Source organism: Otolemur garnettii, unplaced genomic scaffold, assembly GCF_000181295.1.
Source record: "Otolemur garnettii isolate 467f Iridium unplaced genomic scaffold, OtoGar3 scaffold00040, whole genome shotgun sequence".
Classification (NCBI taxonomy): domain Eukaryota; kingdom Metazoa; phylum Chordata; class Mammalia; order Primates; family Galagidae; genus Otolemur; species Otolemur garnettii.
The window spans coordinates 7,481,234-7,507,118 of NW_003852435.1; the positions used below are offsets into that span (position 1 = coordinate 7,481,234).

Below are 25,885 nucleotides of genomic sequence, written 5' to 3' on the forward strand. Positions count from 1 at the left end.
CCAAATGGAAACCTGAGGTGTTCATTCCTCCTCACAAACACAAAATTGAAAACCTATCCACACAAACAACCACCTTTGGAAGAGCCAAACATCAGGTGAGTGATCATGCAACTTGATTTTAACATTATATCAAAGAAAAAGTACTGACAAGGACAGAAAAGTCTTACACCATGCTCCCTCATGCCCCACCAATGCCACATCAGCATGCCAAGTGGAAAATCTGTGTGCATGGGAAAAGAGACAGGAAAGTGCCTGGGGTACTCTGATTTGAAACTCAGGGTTGCCTGGCACAGGGGAACACAGCAAATTCCAGAATTCTGCCAGTATCTACAGAGGGAGCAATTTGACCAGTCCAGCCAGAGGAAAATCCCCCACTCCAAAGCTAGACTCAAGCTAGCTCCACCACCCACAGGCAAAGAGGAGTGTGGGGCCCAGAACTAAATTCATAAGGCAATTGGGCCAGTAAGGTTGTAATATAGGTTGTCCCCCATTCAGGGCTGGACAAGGACCCTCTCATCCCATTTTCCAGGCCTAAACAGACATTTTCTCTCCAAACTCCACCCTCTAAATACAAGTAGGACAGGAGTGGGGCAGTTTTTCCATGTAACCTAGGCCCCTTCTGGAGTGTACCTCCTGCCACTTCCCCACACAAACCAGCTTAAGGAATTGTATTCATTTGTTAATATCGTCTTTCAGTCCCTAGTCAACATTGAAGTCTGTCAAGTTCTAGCCAAGTGTAATTCCCCAAACTGTATAAAGCCCCTAGACAAAAACTCACAAGTAGACCTCCCATTTTGGTCTGGCGCCTTTCCTTCCATCCCTATTCCTTTGTAGCTAATAAATCCTACCTTATCACTGATCTCTGTGGTCTGTGGGTTCATTCTTCATATCTCCAAGACCAAGTGATACAGGATTCCACCACTCAGGGCTAGGCAGGGAGTCCCTAGGCCCAGAGCTCAGAGGTCAGACCCCCATTTCCAGGCACAAGAAGACTGTCTTCTTTGGGACACACCCTCTGGGCTCTGATAAGATCATGAACAAAGCAGACTGTGATGGTTTTTTTGAGTGGCTCCACCTTGGGTAAGACCACACACCCTAATCCCTTCTCAGGGACAAAGACTGTAAAGAACATGATAACTACATTCATTCATTTGTTAATGCACTCATTTCCACCTACCAACTGCCAGCCAGATGTAATCCTCTAGACCTAATTCCCCTAGTCAAAGAGTCCACATGGAGACTCCCAGGGCAGTTCTTCAGTTCTTTTCCCCTTCCAGAAACTCTGGTGCTTTTTACTTTTTCTGTATTCCTTTCTAACTTCTAATAAAAGTCCTACCTTACCACTGATCTGTGGTCTGTGGGTTCATTCTTCAAATTCCTAAGACCAAGGACCTACTGAAGAGTGAAATTTTGGTATCACAAGAACCTACTGCAGAAGGAAATTTCAGCAATAACTGCAGTTCATGGGCAATTTCTGTGGCTGTGCTAGCTCTGAGACAGTGAACTTGGGGTGCACATGACCATGAGAAGCAAGACATCAAAAGCTTTGGCCAAGCCAGTGCCTATGTCTGTCACACCTCCTCCAACTATAGGCAGAGTGGCTCAGAGAGCCTTCTTCCACTTAAGGAAAGCAAACAGAAGAATCCAAAGGGTTTTGTTTTGCAACAAGAGTACCAGCTCAGCCACAGTAAAATAAAGTACCAAGTGGACTCCTAAAGCCTCTGAGTCCAGGCCTTATTTCCTAGATGACATTTCTGAACCCATCCTAGGACAAAAGGAAACGTGTTGCAAGGGAAGAACTCAGTCCTGCAGAATTCACCACCAACTGACTAAAGAGCCCTTGGACTCTGAATAAACATTAGAGGTACCCACACAATAGTTACCACTAACTTTGAGAGAGACTGGGCCGTCTTCAGGTGTAACCAGGAGCAAGAGGCCACAAGAATACACACATCACTCCTTACCCTACCGCACCAATCTGGCATGAAGAATGAGAAAAGAGAACAAGAGACTTTGTTTGATAATCCCGGGAATTCTCTTGTATCTTATCCAAGCTCACCAAGGTGGTACCAAAGGACTCTCCAATAGTTACAGCATTACTGGTCTTGAGGCACCCCCAGTGCTAGAGTGGCTACAGTGACAGACTTAAAGCAAAATACTCAATTCCCTTTAGTATCTGAAAAGCCTTCTCAACAAGTTCAGATTCAAACAAGTCCAGATTGTGAAGATTAAAATAAATACCTAAGTCTTAAATGCTTAGACACTGATGAACATCCATAAGCATCAAGAACCTCCAGGAAAAAAATCATCTCACCAAACTAAATAAGGTACCAGTGACTGCTACCAGAGTGATGGATACAGGTGACCTTTATTTTGTTTCTTTTTTTGAGACAGAGTCTCGCTATGTTGCCCTCAGTAGAGTGCCATGGCATCACAGCTCACAGCAACCTCAAACTCTTGGGCTTAAGCGATTCTCTTGCCTTAGCCTCCCAAGTAGCTGAGACTATAGGCATCCACCATAACAACCACATATTATTATTTTTTTTGTTATAGTTGTCATTGCTGTTTAGCAGGCCTGGGCCAGGTTCGAACCCACCAACCCCAGTGTATGTGGCTGGCACCCTAACCACTGAGCAACGGGTGCCAAGACTTTAGCTTTAATATGTGACCTTCTAAAGAATTCAAAACAGCTGTCCTGGAGAAGCTCAGTGAACTTCAAGACAACACAAAAAAGGAATTCTGAAGCCTATCATAGACATTTAACAGAGACTGAGATAATGAAAAAAAATCAAGCAGAAATTGTAGAGCTTATGCATTCAATTGACACACTGAGAAATAAGATTCTTACAGCAGAATTGACTAAGCAGAAGAATTAGTGAGCTTTTAGACAGGCCATTTGAAAATACACAATTGGAAGAGTAAAAAAAATATATAAACACGAAAGATGCACACCTGAAAGGTCTAGAAAACAGCCTCAGAAAATATCAGTTATTGGTCCTAAAGAGGACATAGAGAGAGACCCTGGGGTAGAAAGTGTATTCAAAGAGAAAGTAACACTGAATTCTCCAAACCTTGAGAAAGGTATCAATATTCAGGTATAAGCAGGTTATGGAACACTTAGCAGATGTAACTCAAACAAGGCTAACCCAAGGTATTTAACCCCTCAAAGCTACCTCAAAGCTCCAAAAGGTCACAGGTAAAGAAAAGATCCTAAGGGAAGCAAGAAAAAAGAAAAAAATAACACATAAAGGGGTGCAAATACACCTAGAAGCAGATTACTGAGTGAAAATCTTGTAGCCAGGTGAGAGTGGCATGACATATTCAAAGTGTTGGCGGGGGGGGGGAGACCTTAACCCTAGGATACTGTATCCTGCAAAATCATCCTTCAAATATGAAGAAGAAACAAAGACTTTCCCAAACAATACCTAAAAGAGTTCATGAGCATAAGACCAGTCCAACAAGAAATACTAAAAGGAGTTGTTTAATCTGAAAGAAAAGGGCATTAATGAATAGTATTCCCTATATAGTTGGTCTTATTGTGGTGAATTTCCTCAGTGCTTGTATATCTGCAAAAAAAAATTGATTTCTCCATCAATTTTGGAGCTTAGTTTAGCAGAATAATGAATTCTGGATAAGGTCCCTCTGTCAGGTGTGGCTAGGTTCTCTCTTTTCCCCCAAGTTGTTCTAGGAGAGCTCAGCTGAATGATCCTTCTGGTCCACCATCTTGCTCTGCCCCCAATCCTCAAATTCTTTTCAACCTAAGGTTAATTTTTTGAAAATGTCTACATCTTATTTCTTCTTAAACAAAAACTCCAAAATATGTCATATTAAACATAAGGATATTACTAGTAAGAAATATCTAACCAACAGAGTTAGGTAATAATAAATATAATAAATATAAACATAATATAAGGGTTAAGAATTAGGGGCTAGAACACAATCATTAGTAAGCATTCTCTACTGAGCAGCAGGTTGAGAAATGACAAAAAGGAGACTTTCATTTTTCTGTTTATAGCATTCTAAGATATTTGGACATTTTGACATACAGATGAAATGCTTTCATAAGTTAAAATTTTTCATTCAATACATTCTTATATTAAGCTAGCTATTCCCTACCATTACCCCAAGAACAATCACTAAAATATGATTTTTAAATTCCTATCTGATATTATAAGAAAATAAAGTCTCCTTAAAAGCAAAATTTAAACACAGAAAAAGAAATAGAATTCAAAGAGGCAAACTAGCATCAATCCCCTAATGCTGTGTGGGACTTGTGCAAACCCCAAGCAATCCAGGATTTCCACTGTGATAGCTATGCAGAACACAAGGAACAAGGGATAAGGTCTAGAGCCAGCCATCATGCTTGGAACATACTAGCAAAAAGCAGGAGTCTGTATCATAGGGCCACACCTTCAGTGGAAAGGCAAAGTAGAAATAAACTTGCCCTATAAAAGTAGACTACAAGAAAAATTTGTTCTGAGAATTCAAAACACATGACAGTCATAGGTAAGCTGCCTATGTGGTTAAAAAAGAAAAAAACCCTCAAACCAATAACTTAATATATGATTGTACTGGACCAATATTTTTCCTACATGTCCAGTAGAAAAAGACCAATTCCTTCTAACAGAATATATCCTCAAAATAAATCTTTAAAAAATGTTCCAAAGAATATGAGTTTAAAATTTAGAAATACAAAACACACAAAGAAAAAAGATATAAGTAAAGGTAAAAAGAAAGAAACAGTACCAATATTAGACCTAGAAAGCCTTCATTTATTAGAATTATAAACATATAATAAGAAATATTTAATATGTTTAAAAAAATAAAAAAAGAGGAGAAAATAAATGGGAAGCAAAAAAATATTAAAAATAACCAAAAAACAAAAAAAAAAAAAAGGTTTAAATTAGAGCCAAAGAGAATCCTGAGGGTGAAATTAAAAATAAATATAAGTTAAGTTGCAGATTATACATGAGTGAAGATGCAATTAAGAAACTAGAATATCTTTTTTAAAAAATCCAGGAGGCAAGGTGTGGTGGCTCACACCAATAATCCTACCACTCTGGGAGGCCAAAGTGGGCCTGAGGTCATAGGTTCAAAACCAGCCTGAGCCTATTTATAGGCTATCATGAGAGGAATCTATCTTAATCAGATATAATCACTACACACACACACACACACACACACACACACACACACATATACATTAACTATTATATGAGGTCTGTCAGAAAACTATCCCATCATTGTTTATGCTACTTTTCATACTGCAGGGCTGGATGATTTCCAGACACATCTTGTATATTCTGATGGAGAGACAGAAGTTTGACAAACAAAATAGTTCTGTGTGGTGGGCACCCATACTCCTAGCTTCTTCGGAGGCTGAGACAAGAGAATCGCTTCAGCCCAAGAGTTTGAAGTTTCTGTGAGCTATGACATCAGGGCACTCTACCTAGGGTGACAAAAACAAGACTCTGTCTCAAAAAAAAAAAAAAAAAATCCAGAATACAGTAGAGAAAAATAAATAGAAAGTATAAATGATAGGATAGGAAATGACAGAGTATGACACAAGTGGGTCTAACATACACAAAATGATAGCAAAAGGCACTATTCAAAGATATAAGAACTGAAATTTTCACAGAATTTATGAAAAATAACCAATCATATTCAAGAAACAAACAAACAAAAAAAAATCCTATCAGGACATGTAAGGAGGAAATCCTTTCCTCCCCCACACACATACGTGTAAAAGAACTGTAGAACACCAAAGACAAAGAAAATATCATAAAACCAGACAGAGAGAAAAAGCTCACCATCTGGAAAGGACTCAGTTTTTAGACAAAGATCCAACCTGTCCAAAATAGCAACAAAAACTGGTCAAAGAAATAAATTTTCAATGTCCCCAGAAAAGATATCTAAAATCCTCAATTTCATGTCCTAGGTCTTAGGAAGGTTATATTCAAAAGCAAAGGCAAATAAAGACACAGTAAGACAAATTAAAAAACTTTACCATCTGACTTACATTAATGGATCTTAATGATATACTTGAAAAAAAATATTCAGAGTAATTAGAGAAAAAAGTACAAAAACAAAAAAGAATAACATGCATAAACACATATATACATTTCTATAGTATATAACTCGGTAATAATAATATCTAATTTGTAATATATAAACAAAAAAGGATATACTACAATATCACTCAAAACTAGCATACAAATCAAGAGAGAAATATTAATATTAAGAATATTAATTATAATATATAATATTGTATATTATGATTTTATATATTAAATATAATAATTATATTATTAATATATTAATATTAAGAATAATAACATATTATTTGGCTTAAGAGAAGACAAAAGATACTACTTGGTTTTGTCCCTTTTAAATGCATGTATGTTAAATTTCCTTTTTAAATGACTATGTTTTAAATTTCTTTTCTATGAAGAGAAAAGGATCATTTGTCTTCCAAATTAATAAATAAGAAAAAATAAAATAGAAATTAAAATTTTATACAAAAGAAGTTAAGGAGACGGCATAGAAAAGAAAAGGAAGATAGAACACAGAAAAAGCAGCAGACAGAAGAGAAAGAATAGGAAGGGTGGAGAAGATGAACCCGGAAAAAGTAATTTTTAAAAAATTAAAAATCCAAAATGAAATATTTTGGATATTTATTTTCACAATTGACTCAAAATCTACCAAGTAAACAAAGATTATTAGGCAGGATAAAAATGTATTCATGTTATTTACAATAAATAGTCACAGATATAAGTAAACATATGAAAATGATTAGCTGTGATGAATGTGACCAGCCACATACATCAAGATGGATGACTCTATGGAACATAATGTTGAGAGCAATATACAAGCCACAGAACAGTACATGGATGATAATTCCATTTATATAAAGTTCAGATATATAAAACTCAATACATTAATTAGGAATACATATATAGTACACTATATAGACAGACTAAAACTATAATGAGAAGGAATGATAAGTCCAAAATTAAAGACAGTGGTTACCACAGAATATTTGTGGGGGGAGGGGGTTGAATGCATGAGGATAGAATTAAGAAGGAATGCGTGGAAGCTTCAAAGTTATGGGCAATAGTATCTATCTCAGCCTCATGAGTAGGCAAGCAGGTGCATATGAAGTCTGACAATTAAGTTCGCAAACTTGTCTTAGGAAAAATGCTGCATACCTCAAATGCTGAATATCACTAGGCTCACCTTCAAAGCACTCCCCTTGGGAAGCTATGAACCAACACCAGCTCCTAGTCCACCCTGCAAAGCAATTTTGAAGCTCCTTTTCGGGAATGCCCATCAAACCTGTCCTCATATTACCCTTGATGTCCTGAATATTATTCAAATATCTTCCTTTCAATGTTTCCTTTATCTTTGAAGAAAAAAAAAAGTCATGGGGGCCAGATCAGGGCTATAGGGAGGGTATTCTAATACCCTTATTTGTTTACTGGCTAAAAACTCCCTCACAGACAGAGCTGTGTGAGCAGATGCATTGTCATGATGCAAGCACCATAAATGGCCAGTTCTGTTCATTACTGGCCATGCTGACCTCTCCTCATCAGTGACACTTTCTCTCTCCTAAGAAAAATGTTTATTCCATTTGTACACTGCTGTTTTCTTCATGGCATTATCCCCATAAACTTGGACTAATTATGTCCCTAATTTCACTTCCACTCCATTTAATGTTTGTTCATTGTTCTAATTCAACCTCCAACATTCTCGCAAAAGCGCACAAAAACATGCAGCAACAATAATGAACACCACTCAGCAAAAGACCACCACATGTTGACATGAACACAGCTGTGAGACACTGATGTACCAAGGTTATGAACACTTACTGAGTTGTTTGCAGAGTGCTGCCACGGTAAGCACACAATGGCAAGTTCACAAACTTAATTATCATACCTTCGCACTTTTATTATTAGGACAAATAATCTTTTGTATATGTTTAATGTTTTATAAAAATAATTTTTTAAACCAAAGTATTAGTCACTTCAACTTTTTGTCTTGAAAGACTTTTTTTTTGAGACAGAGCCTCAAGCTGTCCCCCTGGGCAGAGTACTGTGGTATCACAACTCATAGCAACCTCCAACTCCTGGGGTCAAGCTAGTCTCCTGCCTCAGCCTCCCAAGTAGCTGGGACCACAGGCGCCTGCCACAACGTCTGGCTATTTTTTTTTTTTTTTTTTTTTTTTTTTTGGCTGCAGCCATCATTGTTGTTTGGCGAGCCTGGGTTGGATTCAAACCCACCACCTTAGGTGTATGTGGCTGGCACCTTAGCCACTTGAGCCACAGGTGCCAAGCTGTATTGAAAGACTTTCAAGACTACAATGATCTCATTGCTTGCCACATGATACTCTATTTGTCTTCACACATGTGACATATGCCACAATACACTCAAAATATATTCTCAAAAAATTTTCAAAATATTTATAAAATTTTCTCTGTCTCCCACCTCTTTATAGAATTCTGTAATGAATATTTTGTAAATAAAGGTATATTTACAATTTCCTTTTTGTATGTCTGATCACTTTGGGGACACCTTGCAGGTACACTCCAAAGTCAAGCTCTTCTACCTGCTTTATGTTTTAAATCCCAGAAATGCAGAAAAACTGGATTCCCAAAATGACACTTAATAAATGGAATAATGACTTTCAAAGGCTCTTCATTTGTTTGGGTATAAACACATTTTCCTATAAAATTTTCTAAAATGATTTTCTCAAAATTACAGTTATTAACTTTAACATAGGTCTAGAATCTCCTTAGAAATCTTGTAACAAAAAGGTAACTTGAATGAGAAAATATTTCTTATAAACTTCAAAGTACAAATTTTAACTGTGCTTAGAGAGAAATAATGCCTAAATTCACAAAATGCAAAAACTGGGTAAGACCGGATTTTCTGAGATAGAAATCTTACCCTTGACAGGTGCAACAAATTGAGAAAATGAAGATACATTCTGTAAATATTTTGCTATGAGCATGGACGGGTATAAACTATAAATGCTTGGTATCAATCATAATGATGTCAATGCCTACCATTTTTATGTATCTACCCAAGTGTATTCAATAACTTGAACATAATTATTGAGTATGTCAAAATCCACTAAATGTTATATTTGATAATCTGAAGTCAGTCTTTTCTCTAGTGTTCAAAACTAGCTTGAAACTGTCACCAAAAATACTGAATAATCAATAAATTTCTATAAATAGAAGAACTCTGTGATCTCCACATCAAATCTTCATAAAACAAGGCAAATAATCTGGTATTTAACATATGGGTTTTCAGGTAATTCACAGGATAGAAGGTTGACATGGCTCATAATTACTAAGCAGTCTCAGAAGGTAAAGAGTAACTAAAAATATTACATATCTAGAGAGGATAAGAAAGAACAAATTTGAGGGAGAGGCTGTCTAATTTTTTCCTTGATTTTTATTTAAAGAAATACTGATCCTGAACTAGCATCGGAGAACATCATAAATCCGTGCACTTGTTTCTTTTTGATTCTATTCACAGACATTAAAAAAATTTTAATTCTTAGGCTAGGCGCAGGGCTCACACCTTGAATCCGAGAATTCTGGGAGGCCGAAGCAGGTGGACTACTTGAGCTCACGAGTTCAAGACCAGCCTGAGCAAGAGTGAGACCCCCCAGCTCTACTAAAAATACAAAAACTGAGGCAAGAGGATCACTTGAGCCTAAGAGTCTGAGGTTGCTGTGAGCTGTAATGAAGCCATGGCACTCTACCCAAGGCAGTAGTGTGAAACTCTGTCTCAAAAAGAAAAAAATAATTTAATTCTGATTCTACTCAACAATATCACTGATCTAACAACAATCAAAAAAGTTTACAAAACTTAGAATTCCTTCTGAGAAATTTAGTCACATCTGTATATAAACAAGAAACATGAAAAACAGACGTTAGCAGCAATGATAACTAACAGGAAAGACCAAAGATTTTATCATAGCCATAACTTCAGTGTGTTGCCAGATTAGTAATTCCTTTAACCAGAACACTGGACGTATGAACATTCAAGTATCTCCTCAATTTTCTCTCTACATTAAAATGGCATGATTTCGGAAAAATGTGTCCAATGATAAGATTTTCTACTTTTTTCAATTAAAAATGAACTACTTTATGAAAAGCATCATAGATTCCTAATAATATGTTCTAGAACTATTCATGTTTGGAGAAATAATTCCACAAATCATTGGTTTTACATTTTAAGAGATAATTTCCAGTATTTTATGCAAAATCATAATAAAAAGTCCTATCCATAGTAAGATGCACGAATTCATACATAAAACCCTTTAAATTTGTTTTCTCTTGTTGTTGTAATCATCTACTCAAAATATGAAGAGTAGGGGGGAAAATGGAGAGGGAGGAGGGATAGGAGGAGAATAGCAATAGTAAAGGAAGGGGCTACTTCTCATTACAGTGAAAAACAACGGCTGACAGGTAAATTAAGAAATGAGTGAATTGCTGCCCCAGTCAATCCTATAATACCCTCTTCCTATATTTAAACTCCATAGAAACAGAACTTGAACCTGTTCTGTTCACTCAAGCCACACTAAAATAATATTTAGGAAATAGCAAATATTTTAAAATTAATACATTTTAGAGGCACAGATTAAGCTGGAAACCAAAACCTTTCATTAATGAATATACCTGTCAAATTCTCTAATCCATTCTCAGTTTCTAACCATAGCTAAGGTAAGACTGAAGGCAATTAAAACCTCATTGTTTCAATCAACATTTATTAAGCATTTCCTGAGTGCTAAACATGTGTCCATAAAGAAAAGTAAATAACAAATATGAAGGCAGGTCTTATGCCTTCCGTTAGTTTACAGTCTAGAGAACACACTAGAAGTGGCAAAATGCAGAAAAATAAAGATAAAAAATTGAAATATACTAAAGATTCTTTATTTGCTCATCACACTCCTTAATTAAATCTCGCCCTCTCTCACATTTCAGTAGGTGGGGTCTTTTAAGTACTTACATGCTCAAAGATTTTTAAGTACTTATATGCTCAAGGATTTTTTTCATACTATATGCAAACCTTAGAAGTGTCCAAAATATTAAAAAAACCAAACTAAAGAAATTATGTTCTAGATCATTAAGCTTCAAATACACTATTCTAGTCTTTAGAACACACATATACACACACACATATTATACACATACCTATATTATGCAGAAATAATTATTCATTTCTTATACAATAAAAAGGCAAAAATAATCTACCTTACTGCCTTGCAGTTGTGATATTCTCTGATTCTGAATGCTTGACATTTCATAACAACTTCTGCTTAAATTTTTCAAAGAATAGTCTGATTTATCGATCTCCTTACTTTAGAGTTAGCATATAGCCTCTGACTAGGTTGAAATCCCTCCTCTCAAGCACCACAATTAACATAAACATACATAATATATTTCAGGTACATCTTGTTAGGATTTTTTTTTTAAATAAATCTGTCTCCTGCCATCCAATAAACTGTCGTTTAAATATGCCCAGTTTGTCAAAATACATTTACGATGACTTTTAAGTTTTGTACACAATTATTTCTCAGAGGTACCAAATTTAGCCCCATTCCAAAAGTCTAAAAATTAACTTACAGAAACACCTATGGGAGTGTTGACAGATAAAATATAAGAACCCCAATTAAGTGTGGATTTCAGATTAAAAAAACAAATTTTTTCATTTAAGTATAAGTATGTCTGAAACTCAGTTTGGGTGTCTATCCTGTGTTTTTATTTGCTAAATATAGCACTACTAGTCTATTGGCTCCTATAACACATTTACAACAAAAGAACAAGCTAATTAGTTATATTTCTTACTATTTCAAACAAAAATCTGTAAGTACATCAACAACACAAAATTCAGAGTGAAGCTCTGTTATATTAAGTGAATAGTTTCTGATCATGGATTTTTAAAAACACCTAAAGTTTTAAAAAATTTCCACGAGGGGAAAAAAGGGTCTTTTATATTGACTGAGCCACGTACTACTCAGCAATAAATAAAAAAGGTACTATGGAGACTGTATTTCTTCATGCATATGAATATTAGATATTCAACTTTTACCTTGAGAAATTGTTGAGGTATACCAGCTATTTAATTGAAGGCACCATGTAGAAAGTACTAAATAAAACTGACAGATTAATGACATCTGTTTAATCTATTTAGTAACATGCCCTGATGACATTCAGATAGATGAATTACCTTACAGGATTACTGGTCAAAGATACTCTAAGAGACTCTAGGCACATGACAAGTCTCTCATCTGTAGATCCCATTTTCAGCTCATGAATAAATTCCTGAGGTGAGATTTGTCGGCTGTGCTTAAGACTTCCCTGTAAAACAAGTCAAAAAAAATTTTTTTAATTCATGCTGCATGAAGATTATCCATAAAATAGATAGTAACAAAACCAATGGCACCACTCATTAACAGCTGCACACAATTACTAGGATTAAAATTATTTTGAGGCAATGATTTCCACTCTGCCTATAAACCTATAAATTTATAATCTGTCATTTCCATAAAAAATAGTAATATAACATGAAAAAGAATGCAAATTAAAATACAGTAGATCCTCTGTAAATTGACCACCCAAGGGACCATAACTGGTCAACATAGGGAGGTGGTCAACATAAGGCAGTAGGCTGTGCATATCCAATCTATGAAAATTAGGTCAATTTAAGGAGGTGGTCCATCTAGAAAGGTGGTCAGTCATGCAGGTTCTGCTGTAATTGCTTTCTCATAGTCAAAACGTCATGGAGGACAATAATTGTTGTTTCCCCGAAAATAAGACCTACCCCAAAAATAAGCCCTAGCAGGATTTCTATGCATTTGTTAAATATAAGCCCTACTCCGATAATAAAACCTAGTGATGGGCATGGCTATGCATTTTGGTGAGGAGAGGGAAGACATCCCCTGAAAATAAGCCCTAATGTGTCTTCTTGAGAAAAAATAAATATAAGACAGTGTCTTATTTTCGGGGAAACACGGCAAGTATATTATTATAAGAAATATTTTTAAATACACTTATATAATTTAGGCACACATAAAATAAAAATCAGAATTCATATAAGAACTACCCTATTAAATCAAAACTCTGGCCATCGTGGAAAAAGCTACTAGACATTAATGTATTCAACTGCCACTAAATGCACAGTTTTAGGACTGTAGACAAAGAGATTAACAAAACCTAAGTCTAGAAAGAAAAAGACAAGACAAAATAATAATTTTCAGTGCAGGTGAATTCTTATAACAGTACAAAGAGACTAAAGGAGGAACACTTAACTCAAAAGACCAGATCAGGGGTTTCTGGACGACAGGAGAAAATTAAGAAAGCAGGAGACAAAATGTAACAGATATCTACACAAAATGAGAAAACTAAAAAAACAAAAACCCTGCATACAAAGGCACATGTGAATACACATACATACACACACAAATGTAAGCTAGAGGCCAGACATGGAGTGATAGAGTACCACTATACAATTAGCTTCCCCAGGGGAGTTTTAGAAGGCTCACTCTAGTGCAATATAAAATATGAACTCAAGAAGTTGAAGTCTGTTCAGTATTTCAAGAAATACTAAATACTAGGCACTATTCTAAATGCTGAGACTAGAGCAGCAACTAAAAGATGAAAATTCCTACCAATATATAGCTTGATGCTGGTGGGGAGAGACAGGTAATGAAATAATTTAAAAAGTATATTTCATGATAAATAATAAGTGCTATAGAGAAGACTAAAAGCAGAAAAGGGGAATAAGGAGCACAGCATAAAGCATGCAATTTTATATAGGGTGGTCAAAGAAAGCCTCACAGAGAAGAATTCAAATATCTCAAACATGAGGGTTTGAATAAAGAGTCTGAAGGAGGTGAGACAGTTAACGCAGAATTCATTAATTCATATGCAGAATTCTAGAAAAAATGTTGTGACAGAGACATTGCAAGGTTTACCGGACACTGAAAGAACTTGTACTTTTACTCTGAGATGGGAAGGAGAGAGCCTACTGCAAAAATGTACATAGTCCAGGTGGGAAATGGTGAGAATGATGAAATAGAGCTCTGAATAGCTATTTAAATGAGACATCCAAGGCAGGAAAGGAATTGTACATGTCTAAAAGCAGATTAGCTGAGATGGCAGAAAATCAGGTGTATTTTTTTCATTAATAAAAACTGGGATAGTTTTCATTAATTTGCTATAATGCTGTTTAAGAAAACATTATCAATAATGCAAAACAAATTAGCAGGGTGGAGACAGGCTATTAGTATTCACATCAATATCAAAATGGTAATTAAAGAAAAAATTCAATGGCAAAATCTCAAGAGAATTAAAAATGATATAGAAAATAAAGTTGAAAGGAGGAATGGTGAGATCAATGATAAACATCCAATTATTTCTATCACAGTCACTGATATTAAAAAGAATATGTTCAACTTGCATGGACATAGCACTTAGCAATGGTAATTTAAAGCAAAAAAGACAACCTATTATTTGCTTAACAAAGAAAATTTGGAAAACATAAAAATCAATAGGAGTAAAGGTGCCTTGAAATAACTACTATTAATCTGATATTTCTACATAACGCATTTTCTCATAGATACGTACATAATATTCTACATATACTTAAATACATATTTCATCTACAAAATCATATAATACCTATTGTTCTACAGGCTGCTTTAATTACTGAGCATTATTTTATGAACATATTCCAATTCTATAAGTCTTAAAGAATGACTTTTTCCTGTCTACAGATTGTAGACATAGAACTACTTAATTAGTATCTCACTCCTGAGCACGTAATTTGCTTACAACTTCTTGATATCAGAAATTTTTCAAGCTTCCTGTGCATGCTGCCAAACCAATATTTCTATAAGGAAATACAGCAATGAGGATTAAACTAGATGATCTCTTATAGCCCATTCTAAATTTATTATGGATATAGTTATGATGCTGGTAGGATCAAAGTAAACTATAACTGAATAAATGGATTTTTTAAACAATATAAGCCCCATGTAATAAATACTTTTTAAACACAAGCATAATAAGCAATAAGTGCATTTGGATAAAAATGCAAGTGGTATTAAAAGATTAAAAACCAGAATCCCACTATCCCCTACGTTAGCCTTATTTCACAAAGGCAATGATTTGTAATTCCTTTAACAGTTTCCTCTGATAGCTACATACTGTTTAAATAATGTAACTACTGACATTTTTAAATTTCTAAATTTTAAATACTCCATTTAGATTTTATTATGAAAGATTAAGAGCTTAATTATCTTAAAATTTTGGAATTTCTTCTCTTCCCATCCTCTGCACACAGTTATAGGTAAATTCGTAAATTCAATTGAACCAAAAGATGCCATTCCATGAAATGAAAGCTAACTGAATCCACATTTTATGAAGTCTCTCAAGCAAAGTTCCTAAAGAGATGACTTTGAGCATCCAAAAATCTTACTCCTTCAGTTCACTTTACGACAATATTTTAATGACACTGAATAAGACCCTATTCAACAACTATTTTAAATTGCACATGTACTTTATAGAGAGCCTATATATTCCCATTCATAAATTCACCCAGTTTCGATAATTTCTATGTTGTTCAAATTGAATGCTTTCCCCTTAAAATTTGGATCAAGAGATGTGTGCCTTGGCCATTCCTATTCAATATTGTATCAGAGGTCCCAGCTAATACAATTAGGCAAAACTAACAATAACAACCATAGGGAGATTAGAAAGAAGTAAAATTTCCTCTACTCACAAATGACATGATTATCTACATGAATTTAGCAAGAACAAAAATGAACAAAATAGGTTCAACATGTAAAAATAATGTGCATTTCTACATACTACCAGCAATTGAAACATAAAATTTTAAAGTAGAACATTTTTCAATAGCACAAAAAAAGGCAATTAGGAAAAATTTTAACAAAAGAAAGAGAATACCTATAGACCAAACACTACGATGCATTTGTGGAGAGAAATTCAGAACAACCTATACAAAGATATTATACAAAGTTCATGGAACAGAAAAGTCAATTATTAGAAAACCCTTCAAGAATATATTTTCTAAAAAACAATCTATAAATTCTATATGATTACTCTCAAAATCCCAGCAAGTGTTTCTGCAGAAGTTGAGAGGAAAAGGAAATCTAAAACAATAAAAACAATTTTGAAAAAGAACAAAGTTGGAAAGATTATGCTACCTGATTTCCAGATTTGCTATAAAAGCTACAGTAATCAAATTAGAATGGTATATGCATCAGTGAAATAGAATAGAGAATGTAGAAATACACTTGTACCTATATGGTCAATGATTTTCAAAAAAGGTACCAGTGCAATTCAATGGGCAAAGAAGAATCTCTTCAACAAATGATGCTGGAACAACTGGACATCCATATGACAGAAAGTGAATCTAGATCTTAGACACAAATGTGAAAGCAAAAACCAGCAAACAGCTAGAAGAACGGGAAAATTTTCACTGTCTTAGGGAAGGCAAAGATTAATTAGTCCCTAGCTAAGTAAGTACAAAAAGTACTAACTCTTAAATTATTGATAAATTGGACTTCATCAGAATTTAAATCTTCTACTTTTCAAAAGGCTTTTTTATTAAGCTAGTTTCATTTACAAAATAAAAGGCAAGCTACAGACTAGGAGAAAATACTTGCAATATTTCAATAGTTGCAAAAATATTAGCCTTTGTTCAAGCTAAATTAGCCTGTTACTATTTCATAGACCCTGGCAGAAAACACAAGACCCCTGGGTTAGAGACAAAAGGACTTTATTATACATAAGTTGGTTCTCCAACCCACCAAGTCTCATGGAGACAAAACAGGATTCATGATAGATGCCAGGAAACAGGGAACACTGAGCTGGGGGGGATTTACCATTTTTACAGGGGATAGTAACAAATGTATACATTGGCCAGGGAGAGACATACCCTCACCTCTCAAAGCTGCTCAATACAAACACAACCCTGAGAAATGGGTGGGGTAAAGAACAGTCAAGCCTTCTATTCTTGGCATATCCATCAAGAAGATGTAGGAAAACTCAGAGTCCATGCAGACTACCTCTCCCAAGGATAAATATATTTCATAAGGAACATGTTATTCAGAATATTTTAAAAGCTCCTACAATTCAATAGTAATTAATAAGACAAATAACCATAACAAATAGATAAAAAGCTTCACAAAGTACGATGTATGAATGGCCAGCAATCATATGAGGACATATTCAAGATCACCAATCATCAGGGAAATACAAATTAAAACCACAAACGAGGTAACACTATACACCCTTAGAGTGATAAGGATGGGAAACAGCTGGGACTTCCCTACCCTACAGATGGAGGAATAAAACGGCATGGTCACTTTGGGAAAAGAGGTTGACAGTTTAAATTAAATACATAGTAACCAAATGACCTAGCAATTGTGCAACACTGGGTTAAGAAAGAGAAAAAAAAAAAAGTACATACACATATTTGTACCCTATTCAGAACAATTTTATCCATGTTAGCTAAAACGGGGAACCACCCAAGTACTCATCAACAAATTGTAGAATGTCCACACAATGGACTAGTGAACAGCAATAAAGAGAATTCACTACTGATAACACAACAAAATAGATGAATCCAAAATATCACGCTGAGTTAAAGAAGACAATAAAAAGGGTAATATAGTAGATGATTTCATTTATAGGAAAGACCAAGACCAACCAGTCAATCTTTTCTCTGGGGCAATTATAGTTCGAGCATAGAAGCAGAGATGTTAATTTTTTGGTGTGTTTGGCTACACAATAGGGAAAAGGGGTAACATTTTAAATCGGACAGCAAGAAAATCTTACCAACAAACACTAGGAAAAACAGACTAAACCCATGGGCTAAAAACAATTCTTTATTTTGGCCATGTTGGGGGTCAGGGGTTCCATTCCGAACCACGCTGTCCTAGTTTGATCAACTGGCTGATCTAGAAAGTTCAACTAAGGCTCGGCAGTAATTGAAAGTAAAAATGAATGGAAACTGGAAATAAAACTGGAGCAGCGCAGGCAGCGCTAATAGACAGCAAAAGTAACCCTCACAAGTTTTAATGTAACAAAGAGAGATTTTATTTTGGAAGAGCAAAGACAAAGTTTAGAGTATTCCAAAGAGAGGTGGAAGTGGTTTCCTTCTAAAGAAGGAGGTGAGAGAGGTAGACCAAGATGCAAAGGCTGCAGGGATATAAATACCCTCTCTCTTTGAAAGTGGTTACAAGTCTTTCATTGGTCTCTCTGTGCCTGCAGCCATTATTGCCTTCTTCTAGTGGTTACTGGTTACCTAGGTTACCTCATCCCCACAGGTTTCCTGCTTCCTCGAGGCCCCTCCACCTCTCCCCAATCCCTTTCTTAGTGTCCGTTCTCAGGCCATATTAAGTTTTTCCAGTGTGAACAGTTATTGCTTCAAGGTCTCTCCATTCCTGAGAATCCTGCCTCTAACTCTAGATGAGTACCACCATCTATGGATTTGTATTTCATAGCACTTGGTACTCTGTATTAAAATAACTTTAATTACTATTTATTACCTAAAGGCTATATCAAACACTTACTATATTTGAGACACTGTTTACACGATGAGGATATAGGCACAAAACAAAAGATGGCTCCATTCAAAACTTAAACGGGAAAGACAAAACAAAGCGATAGAAGCAGGAGCTATTTAACAGTCACAAATCTGAACAAATTACTTTTTTTTTTTTTTATGGATACAGAGTCTTACTTTGTTACCCTCAGTAAAGTGCCATGGCATCATAGCTCAAAGCAACCTCAAACTCTTGGGCTTAAGCAATCCCCTTCACTCTGCCTCCCAAGTAGCTGGGACTCAGGCACCTGCCACAAAGTCTGGCTATTTTTTAGAGATGGGGGGCTCTCTCTTATTCAGACTGTTCTCAAACTCATGAGTGCAAGTAATCCACTTGCCTCAGCCTTCCAGAGTGCTAGGATTACAAGAGTGACCCACCGCGCCTGGCTGAATTACATCTTTTTAAAAAAATATTTGTGCATAGACCAGAAAGAAGAGAAGACACAGGAAACTTGGAAAAGAGAATTTCAGGCAAATAGAAGGACAAATACAAAGCCCTGAGGCAGGAACGATATTGGACTCTTCAAAGGACAGCAAGTAGACTCACCTAACTCTCAAAGAGCATGACACTTATAGATGACAATGCCAGACAAAACAGGCAGGAGGTTGATCCTGGAGCCTGACTGTCCAAGGTTTTTGTATAACTCTTAGGCTAAGAATAGTTTTTACATTTTAAAGCCTTGTAAGAAAGAAAAGGAGGGAGGGAAGCAGAAGTACAAGCAGCAGCAACTGAGGCTGTATGTGACAAAGCTTAACCATCTGACCATTTACCAAAAAGCTTGCCAGCCCTGTTTCAGTCTTACACATGTAAACCATAGTAAGGACTTCAGGCTTTCTTCTGAGTGGGCTAGATTAAGTATTGAAGAATTCTGAGCATAGGAAGCATAAGATCTAATAAACATTTTTAAAGATCATTGTAACTTTGAAACAAGGAGAGCAGTTAGAAGGCTCTCACATTGTCTGGTCAAAGTTTGATAGTTGGCTGGGTACAGTGGCTCGTTCCTATAATCCCAGCACTTTGAGAGACTGAGGCAGGAGGATCCCTTGAGCCCAGAAGTTTTAGACTAGACCAGCCTGGACAACATAGCAAAGACTCCCATCTCTACGCAAAAAAAGAGAGAGAGAGAGAGAAAGTTGACAGCAGCCTGGCATAAGACACTGGTGATGATAGATTTCTCAATATGAAAACATAATTTGAATATAGAGCAAACAGGACTTCTTGATAGCTTGGACGTGAGGTGGGAAAGAAGTTAAATTCAAAGGTGATATCCAGGTTTCTGTTCTCAACATGCAAGTGAGTGGTGCTGTCATCTACTGATCTCTGTAAACCCTGGTAATAGTAGATTGGGATAAGCCTGGTGGCAAGTTCAAGAGGGAAAGCAAAAAGAAGGATGGACAACACTCTCGTGTAGGGAAGAAAATCAAAGTATTTCAACCCAAATATACCTCCTAAACATAGTTCAAGACGGCTGTTCAGAAGGGCTAGAAATATAATAGCTGACAAATAAGCTTTTGTTGGGGGTAATTTGCATCTGTCCAGAAACTCTATATAATATAGCCAGGCTTTCTCTCAGGGCTTTCCCCTGACAGATCTAGGAAACGTTAACTGAAAGTCTGACTGACATCTTGACGTTCTGAAAGAAACGCTGACCACCTACCTGTGAGATTTCATCTACATACCAGGACCGCATTTGCTAGCCAGGCCTCCTCTACTCTCCGTCCCAGAACCTCTCTTGGCACCATAACCTGACTTACCTTACATAACCTGTTTTGACCATGCTCTGAGCCCCTATTCTTTATGTAACCTCAAGATGGTAGGTGAGAATCTGTACACCTCCCCAAACTGGCTAATAAATTTACAGGCCTTTTCCCTTATTGCTCTGTGTTTTGTCAGTTGATTTTTCAGGGAACCATCACAGGGCAAAGGGGAAGTTTTCCTTTTGTCCATACAGTAGACTTTCTACACAAGGGAACAAAGAACTGGAGCGGTATCTAGAGAAGATCCTGAGGTGGGATTTTTCTGAAAGGTAGATGGAAAAAACCATGGTAATGCTCACTGGTGAGAACGACCAAGCAAAGGAAAAAACTGATGATGCAAAGAGGAGGGATAGAGGCAGGACAAAAAACATATACACAAACCAAAAACATCCCAGGTAGACGACAGAGGACGTGCCCTACTCTACAAGAGGGAATGATCTTACACAGTTGTAGGAAAGTTTATTACTATACAAAGAGCAAAAGCCAAGTTTAAGGGAACAGATTCTAGTAGATTCTTAGATCTGGTGAGTTAGGAAGTGAAGCCTGGCAGTTCTGTTTTATTACATCAACATTCTCAGTGAAAGCAGCAGCAATATAATCAGCTAAAAATGAGGCCACAGAGCTGGAGGTAGGGAATTATTAACAAAGGCTGTGTGGTAGGATATGAGAGTACTGTTAAGGGCTTACTTGGGAACTAAGGTCTTTCAGAAAAGACAAGTCCTTGTTGCTATCTGCTGCATACTGTGCTGAGACACAGATGCAGAGACAAGATGGTGGGCGATTCAGCTTAACAAAGGGCAAAATTGATGCGGATGGAGAGGCAAATCAACTGATAAGTTTGTGTAAGAGTAAGAACTCTGGGTCTTAGATAGATAGGAGAGAAGAAAAGGCATGGCAGAAACAAGTTGGTGATGAACATAAATGAAAAGTGCAAACTCCTGAGATGTCAGCCCGGGCAATGATTTTATGATGAAGACTTCAGCAGCAACCGCAACAACAAAAACAATAAACAAATAGGACTTAATTAAACTGAAAAGCTTTTGCATAGCTAAGGACACAACAATTAAAGCAAATAGCCTTCAAAATGAGAAAAGATATTTGCATGTTATGAATCTGACAAAGGCTTGATAACTAGGATCTATGGAGTATTCAAATTAATCAACAAAAAAAAGAGCAAACATTCCATCTATCACTGGGTAAAAGACATACACAGAACCTTCTCTGAGGAAGACAGATGAGTGGCTAACAAACATATGAAAAAATGCTCATTGTCCCTAATCATCAAAGAAAGGCAAATCAAAACCACTCTTAAAATCACCAAACCCCAATGAGAATAGCCCACATCACAAACTCCCAGAGTTGCAGGTGCTGGTGAGGGTGTGGAGAAAGGGGGACACTTTTACACTGTTGGTGGGACTGCAAACTAATACAGCCTCTATGGAAAGATGAATGAAAAATCCTCAAATAACTCAAATTAGACCTCCCATTTGACCCTGCAATCTCTCACTACTAGGCATCTACCCAGAAGGAAAAAAAAAATTGCCTTACCATGAAGACATTTGTGCTAGAATGTTTATAGCAGCTCAGTTTACAATCGCCAAGATGTGAAAATGACCTAAATGCCCACCGACTCAGGAATGGATTAACAAACTTGGGTATATGTATACCGTGGGTTACTGTTCAGCTGTAAGATAAGATGGTAACTGAACCTCTTTTGTATTAACCTGGAAGGAGATGAAACACATTCTTCTTACTAAAGTATCATGAGAATGGAAAAGCAAGCATCCAACATACTCAATTTTATTATGAAGCCAGTAGACAATCTAACCCTGCCCACATGGGGGAAAAACTTAATTCTATTCAAGTGGGGTGAGGAGGAACAAGGAAGAGGTAAGGGGTGATTGGTGTGCTCCCACTTAAAGGGCATAAGGCAGGGATGTATAGCACACCTTTTGGGTGTGGGACACAACTACAAGAGAGAGACTCTACCTAACAAATTCAAATATTGTGACCTGGTTGCTTGTACCTTCACATTAACCTGAAATTTAAAAAAAAAAAAAAATGAAAAATGGTGGAATCAACAGATTAGTATTGCCAGATTAGTACTGCCAGTATAGAACTCTGAAGGTAGAGACAGTAAGAAAGACAGATAGTGCTCAGGAAAGAAAGTCTACAAATCCTATTCAGTACTGTACTGTTCTAGGTCATGGGTAGGAGATTGGTGGGAAAACAAAGATCATTGGGATTAATGAAGTAAATTAGAAAATGTGATGCTGGATGGCTCTCCTGTGTGAATGATGAGTCATCAGGTGGTAGCAGCAGCAAGGGAAGCACAAGCAAGGCAGCCAAACCTTCTAGGAGTAAGGAGCAGTCTGCCCTGCATGCCAGCACCCTGTGTGAAGCCGCCATGCATGCTACTAGGGTGGTGTCTGCTTCTGTCTAATTCATCACCACCATCACTTCCTGTAAGATGCCTGGCATTCAATGAATGTGTAGGGTTACAATGAAGTAGAAGGTATACAGAGACTAAGGAATAAAATAAGAAAGGAAAAAAAGATACACACACCCCAAAATATTCTAGAACAAATGCATATTCAGAAAGTATATTTTAAGTTAAAGACATAGAAAATAGGCCAAATCAACTGCGAGATTAGTTGTTAACACAATTAACTCCTTTTTATTATATTACTATCCAAATACAGGTATGAAACAAAGAAAATTGAGCAGAGAAAGTATTATAAGGATAATCAGACTATTCCTTTTAAGCACAGCCTTGTGTTTCTTTCATTTTACATAACTTCAAAGGAAGTAGGAAGTAGGGAGAGAGGGGGAAGGTTATTCACGGCTGCATATTTCTAAGTCCATTAGCCATAAAGATGAAATACTTACAAAGCTTTATTCCCTGTGGCATCAAAACATTAGCGAGATAAGGATGTCTGTCTGACATCACAAAAATTAGGATAGTTATCCAACATAATGTTTAAATCTCTTTCTTAGTCCCTTAGTAAATTTTACTCTTAAATACCAAATACAGGATAGAAAGAAGAGTACGTCATTTACCCTTTATCATATTCTTTATTAAATGCATTCTAAGATATAAAAGAAAACATACCTTGTCACATAATGTTTTCCATTCTGTTTCTCTAAAGCCACCTTCTTTTGCTGTGTAACTATCATAAGTAATAGTAACACATTCCTTTGACCTGTCTCAAATGGATTGTTTGGTCTCTGCTGAAATGCCTACTTTATCTCAGTTCAGGTATGAGACTTATTCAGTATGTTTCTCACCATTCTATCTCATTTGTTTGTTTGTGAAGTAATTCAGAATACTATTTCTATGACAAAGTAAAAATACATCATATTTCCAATTATCAGTAGAAAGCACTGAAGAACTGACCTTTGATTTTTCAAATAATTGAATCATTTTTATACAACTATGAAGAAACCACCATTGAAAAAGGACTTTTTTTTTTTTTTTTTAGAGACAGAGTCTCACTTTGTCGCCCTCAGGTAGAGTGCCGTGGCGTCACAGCTCACCGCAACCTCCAAGTCTCCCGAGTAGCTGGGACTACAGGAGCCTGCCACAACGCCCAGCTATTTATTGTGGCAGTTTGGCCGGGGCCAGGTTTGAACCCACCACCCTTGGTATACGGGGCCAGCGCCCTACCCACTGAGCAACAGGCGTTGCTCAAAAAGGACATGATTTTTAAATGATAAAAGAAAAAAACCTAAATCTAGAATGTCTGTATACACATAACAGGAAGATGACACAGCATAATGCCAACCTGGTTCTGGACTGTGACCTGCTTGTGTGCCTCATAAAGTGCCTGACACATGGCAGTTGCCTGCATTACCTGAGACATCACAGGAAATTATATTCTTAAACACTACTCCAATGGCTGCAGAGTCTTAACCAACTCACTGAATTATATACCGTATTCCCCCAGAAAGTAGCCTGTACCAAAATTCAGCATGCAACATCTTTAACTGTTGTCCAGTCTTTAAATCACATTTATATCTATAAAGAAGACAAACATTTTTTAACATGAAGACCCAAAATGTATATCTTCTAGACATCAAAATACTGAGGAACAGTAAGAGACTGAAACCTTAGTTTTTATGTGAAGTTAATAGAGTCCAGATCCTTCTGCATGACATTCACTTTATCATTTTAAGCAAGTAAATGACAGAAAACAGAAAAATGCCACCCCCACAAAGCACAAATAGTGAAGAAGCCTAAGTTCTGATGTGATGAGGCAGCGTATGCACTCTCCCACAGGTGGGGGTGTCTATCTCTATGCCCGTGGGCTCTCACTCCAGTCAGTAACCATAAATTAACTGCCTCATCTTTTCTTTACTATTGCAACCGACCTATTCAGGTGATGAGGCTTGTGAAGAAGAATGAGAGGATACTACATGTCGAGACTATTTAAAGAAATAGTTTGCACTGATAATGACAATATTTTAAGAAAACAGCAGAGTCAGCACAGTACAAAACAAGGGTAAGCGGAGTTGCTGCCAAGAGGGTAATTATAATCTAAATTACTATCATGTATATTACTATTAAAATGCATTGCAGCAATTTTCCTTGCATTTTTCAAATGATTTCAAGCATTTCTAATGCCAATGATCAACAGAAACACTAAACTGTCAGTGCAGTATGAATAACGCATTTTCAGAACATTTACAACCCAAATAGATCTTTGGTGCCAATAAAATCTGTTATTCACAGATGATTTTATGCAAACTCATAGTAGAAACTATGAAAGCTGATGAGCATGACATGTGCATTCACCAACAAAATAAAGTTTAGCAAAGAATTCCTTAAAGAATTACTTATTTTTTATAAACATTTAATTAGCACCACTATACATCCAAAACTCTGCCTATAATTTTAGAAGCTGGTTTTAGCATACATTAAAAATAGCATAAAGTTTAGAATTACCAAGTACATTTTACAAAGAAATATGATAAAATACAGAAAATCTGCTGTTCTGGTCAAATTTTGTTTCCAAAATATCTTTATAAAGCAAAAGCGTTATGATCCAATACTAATTTAAGACACGTAGAAATTAACTCAAAATAATAATAGAAGAAATTCAACTCACTACCCTTTCTTATGAACCATCAACACTGAACCAGCACTGATCTCCCTTCTACTGGAAAAGGTTTCTTGCATTGGCCTACTGCTTTCAAGAGGACACTTGATTATTTAGACTACTTTACATATTAATATTTAAGAAGTGTTGCTCCAACTGCTGAAACCAGAGAAATAAAGTCCATTGCTATAAAACATCCACCTGCTTACCATGACCAGACCTGACATGTTCTTTTACCTCTTAAAAGCCTCAAAAGGGATATACCACACAGGTGATGTTCACTGCTTCTCCCCATAGCCAGAGAACATTAGTTTGAATAAACCATGGTGAACCACACAGTGGAGCAGCACCAAGTTCTAAAAAATGATGATGTCTCTCGA

At 36.3% G+C, this 25,885-nt stretch overlaps 1 protein-coding gene across 4 annotated transcripts in view; it reads right to left on the bottom strand.

Moving 5' to 3' along the window:
• Nucleotides 1-25,885, bottom strand: part of DIAPH3 (diaphanous related formin 3) — a 481,355-nt gene that overhangs the window by 360,496 nt on the left and 94,974 nt on the right. For all 4 annotated transcript variants that reach the window (XM_003790158.2, XM_003790157.2, XM_003790156.2 and 1 more), the window contains one exon: nt 12,244-12,374. In XM_003790158.2, the coding sequence (XP_003790206.2) occupies nt 12,244-12,374 (131 nt within the window). The remainder of the gene's footprint in view (nt 1-12,243; nt 12,375-25,885) is intronic.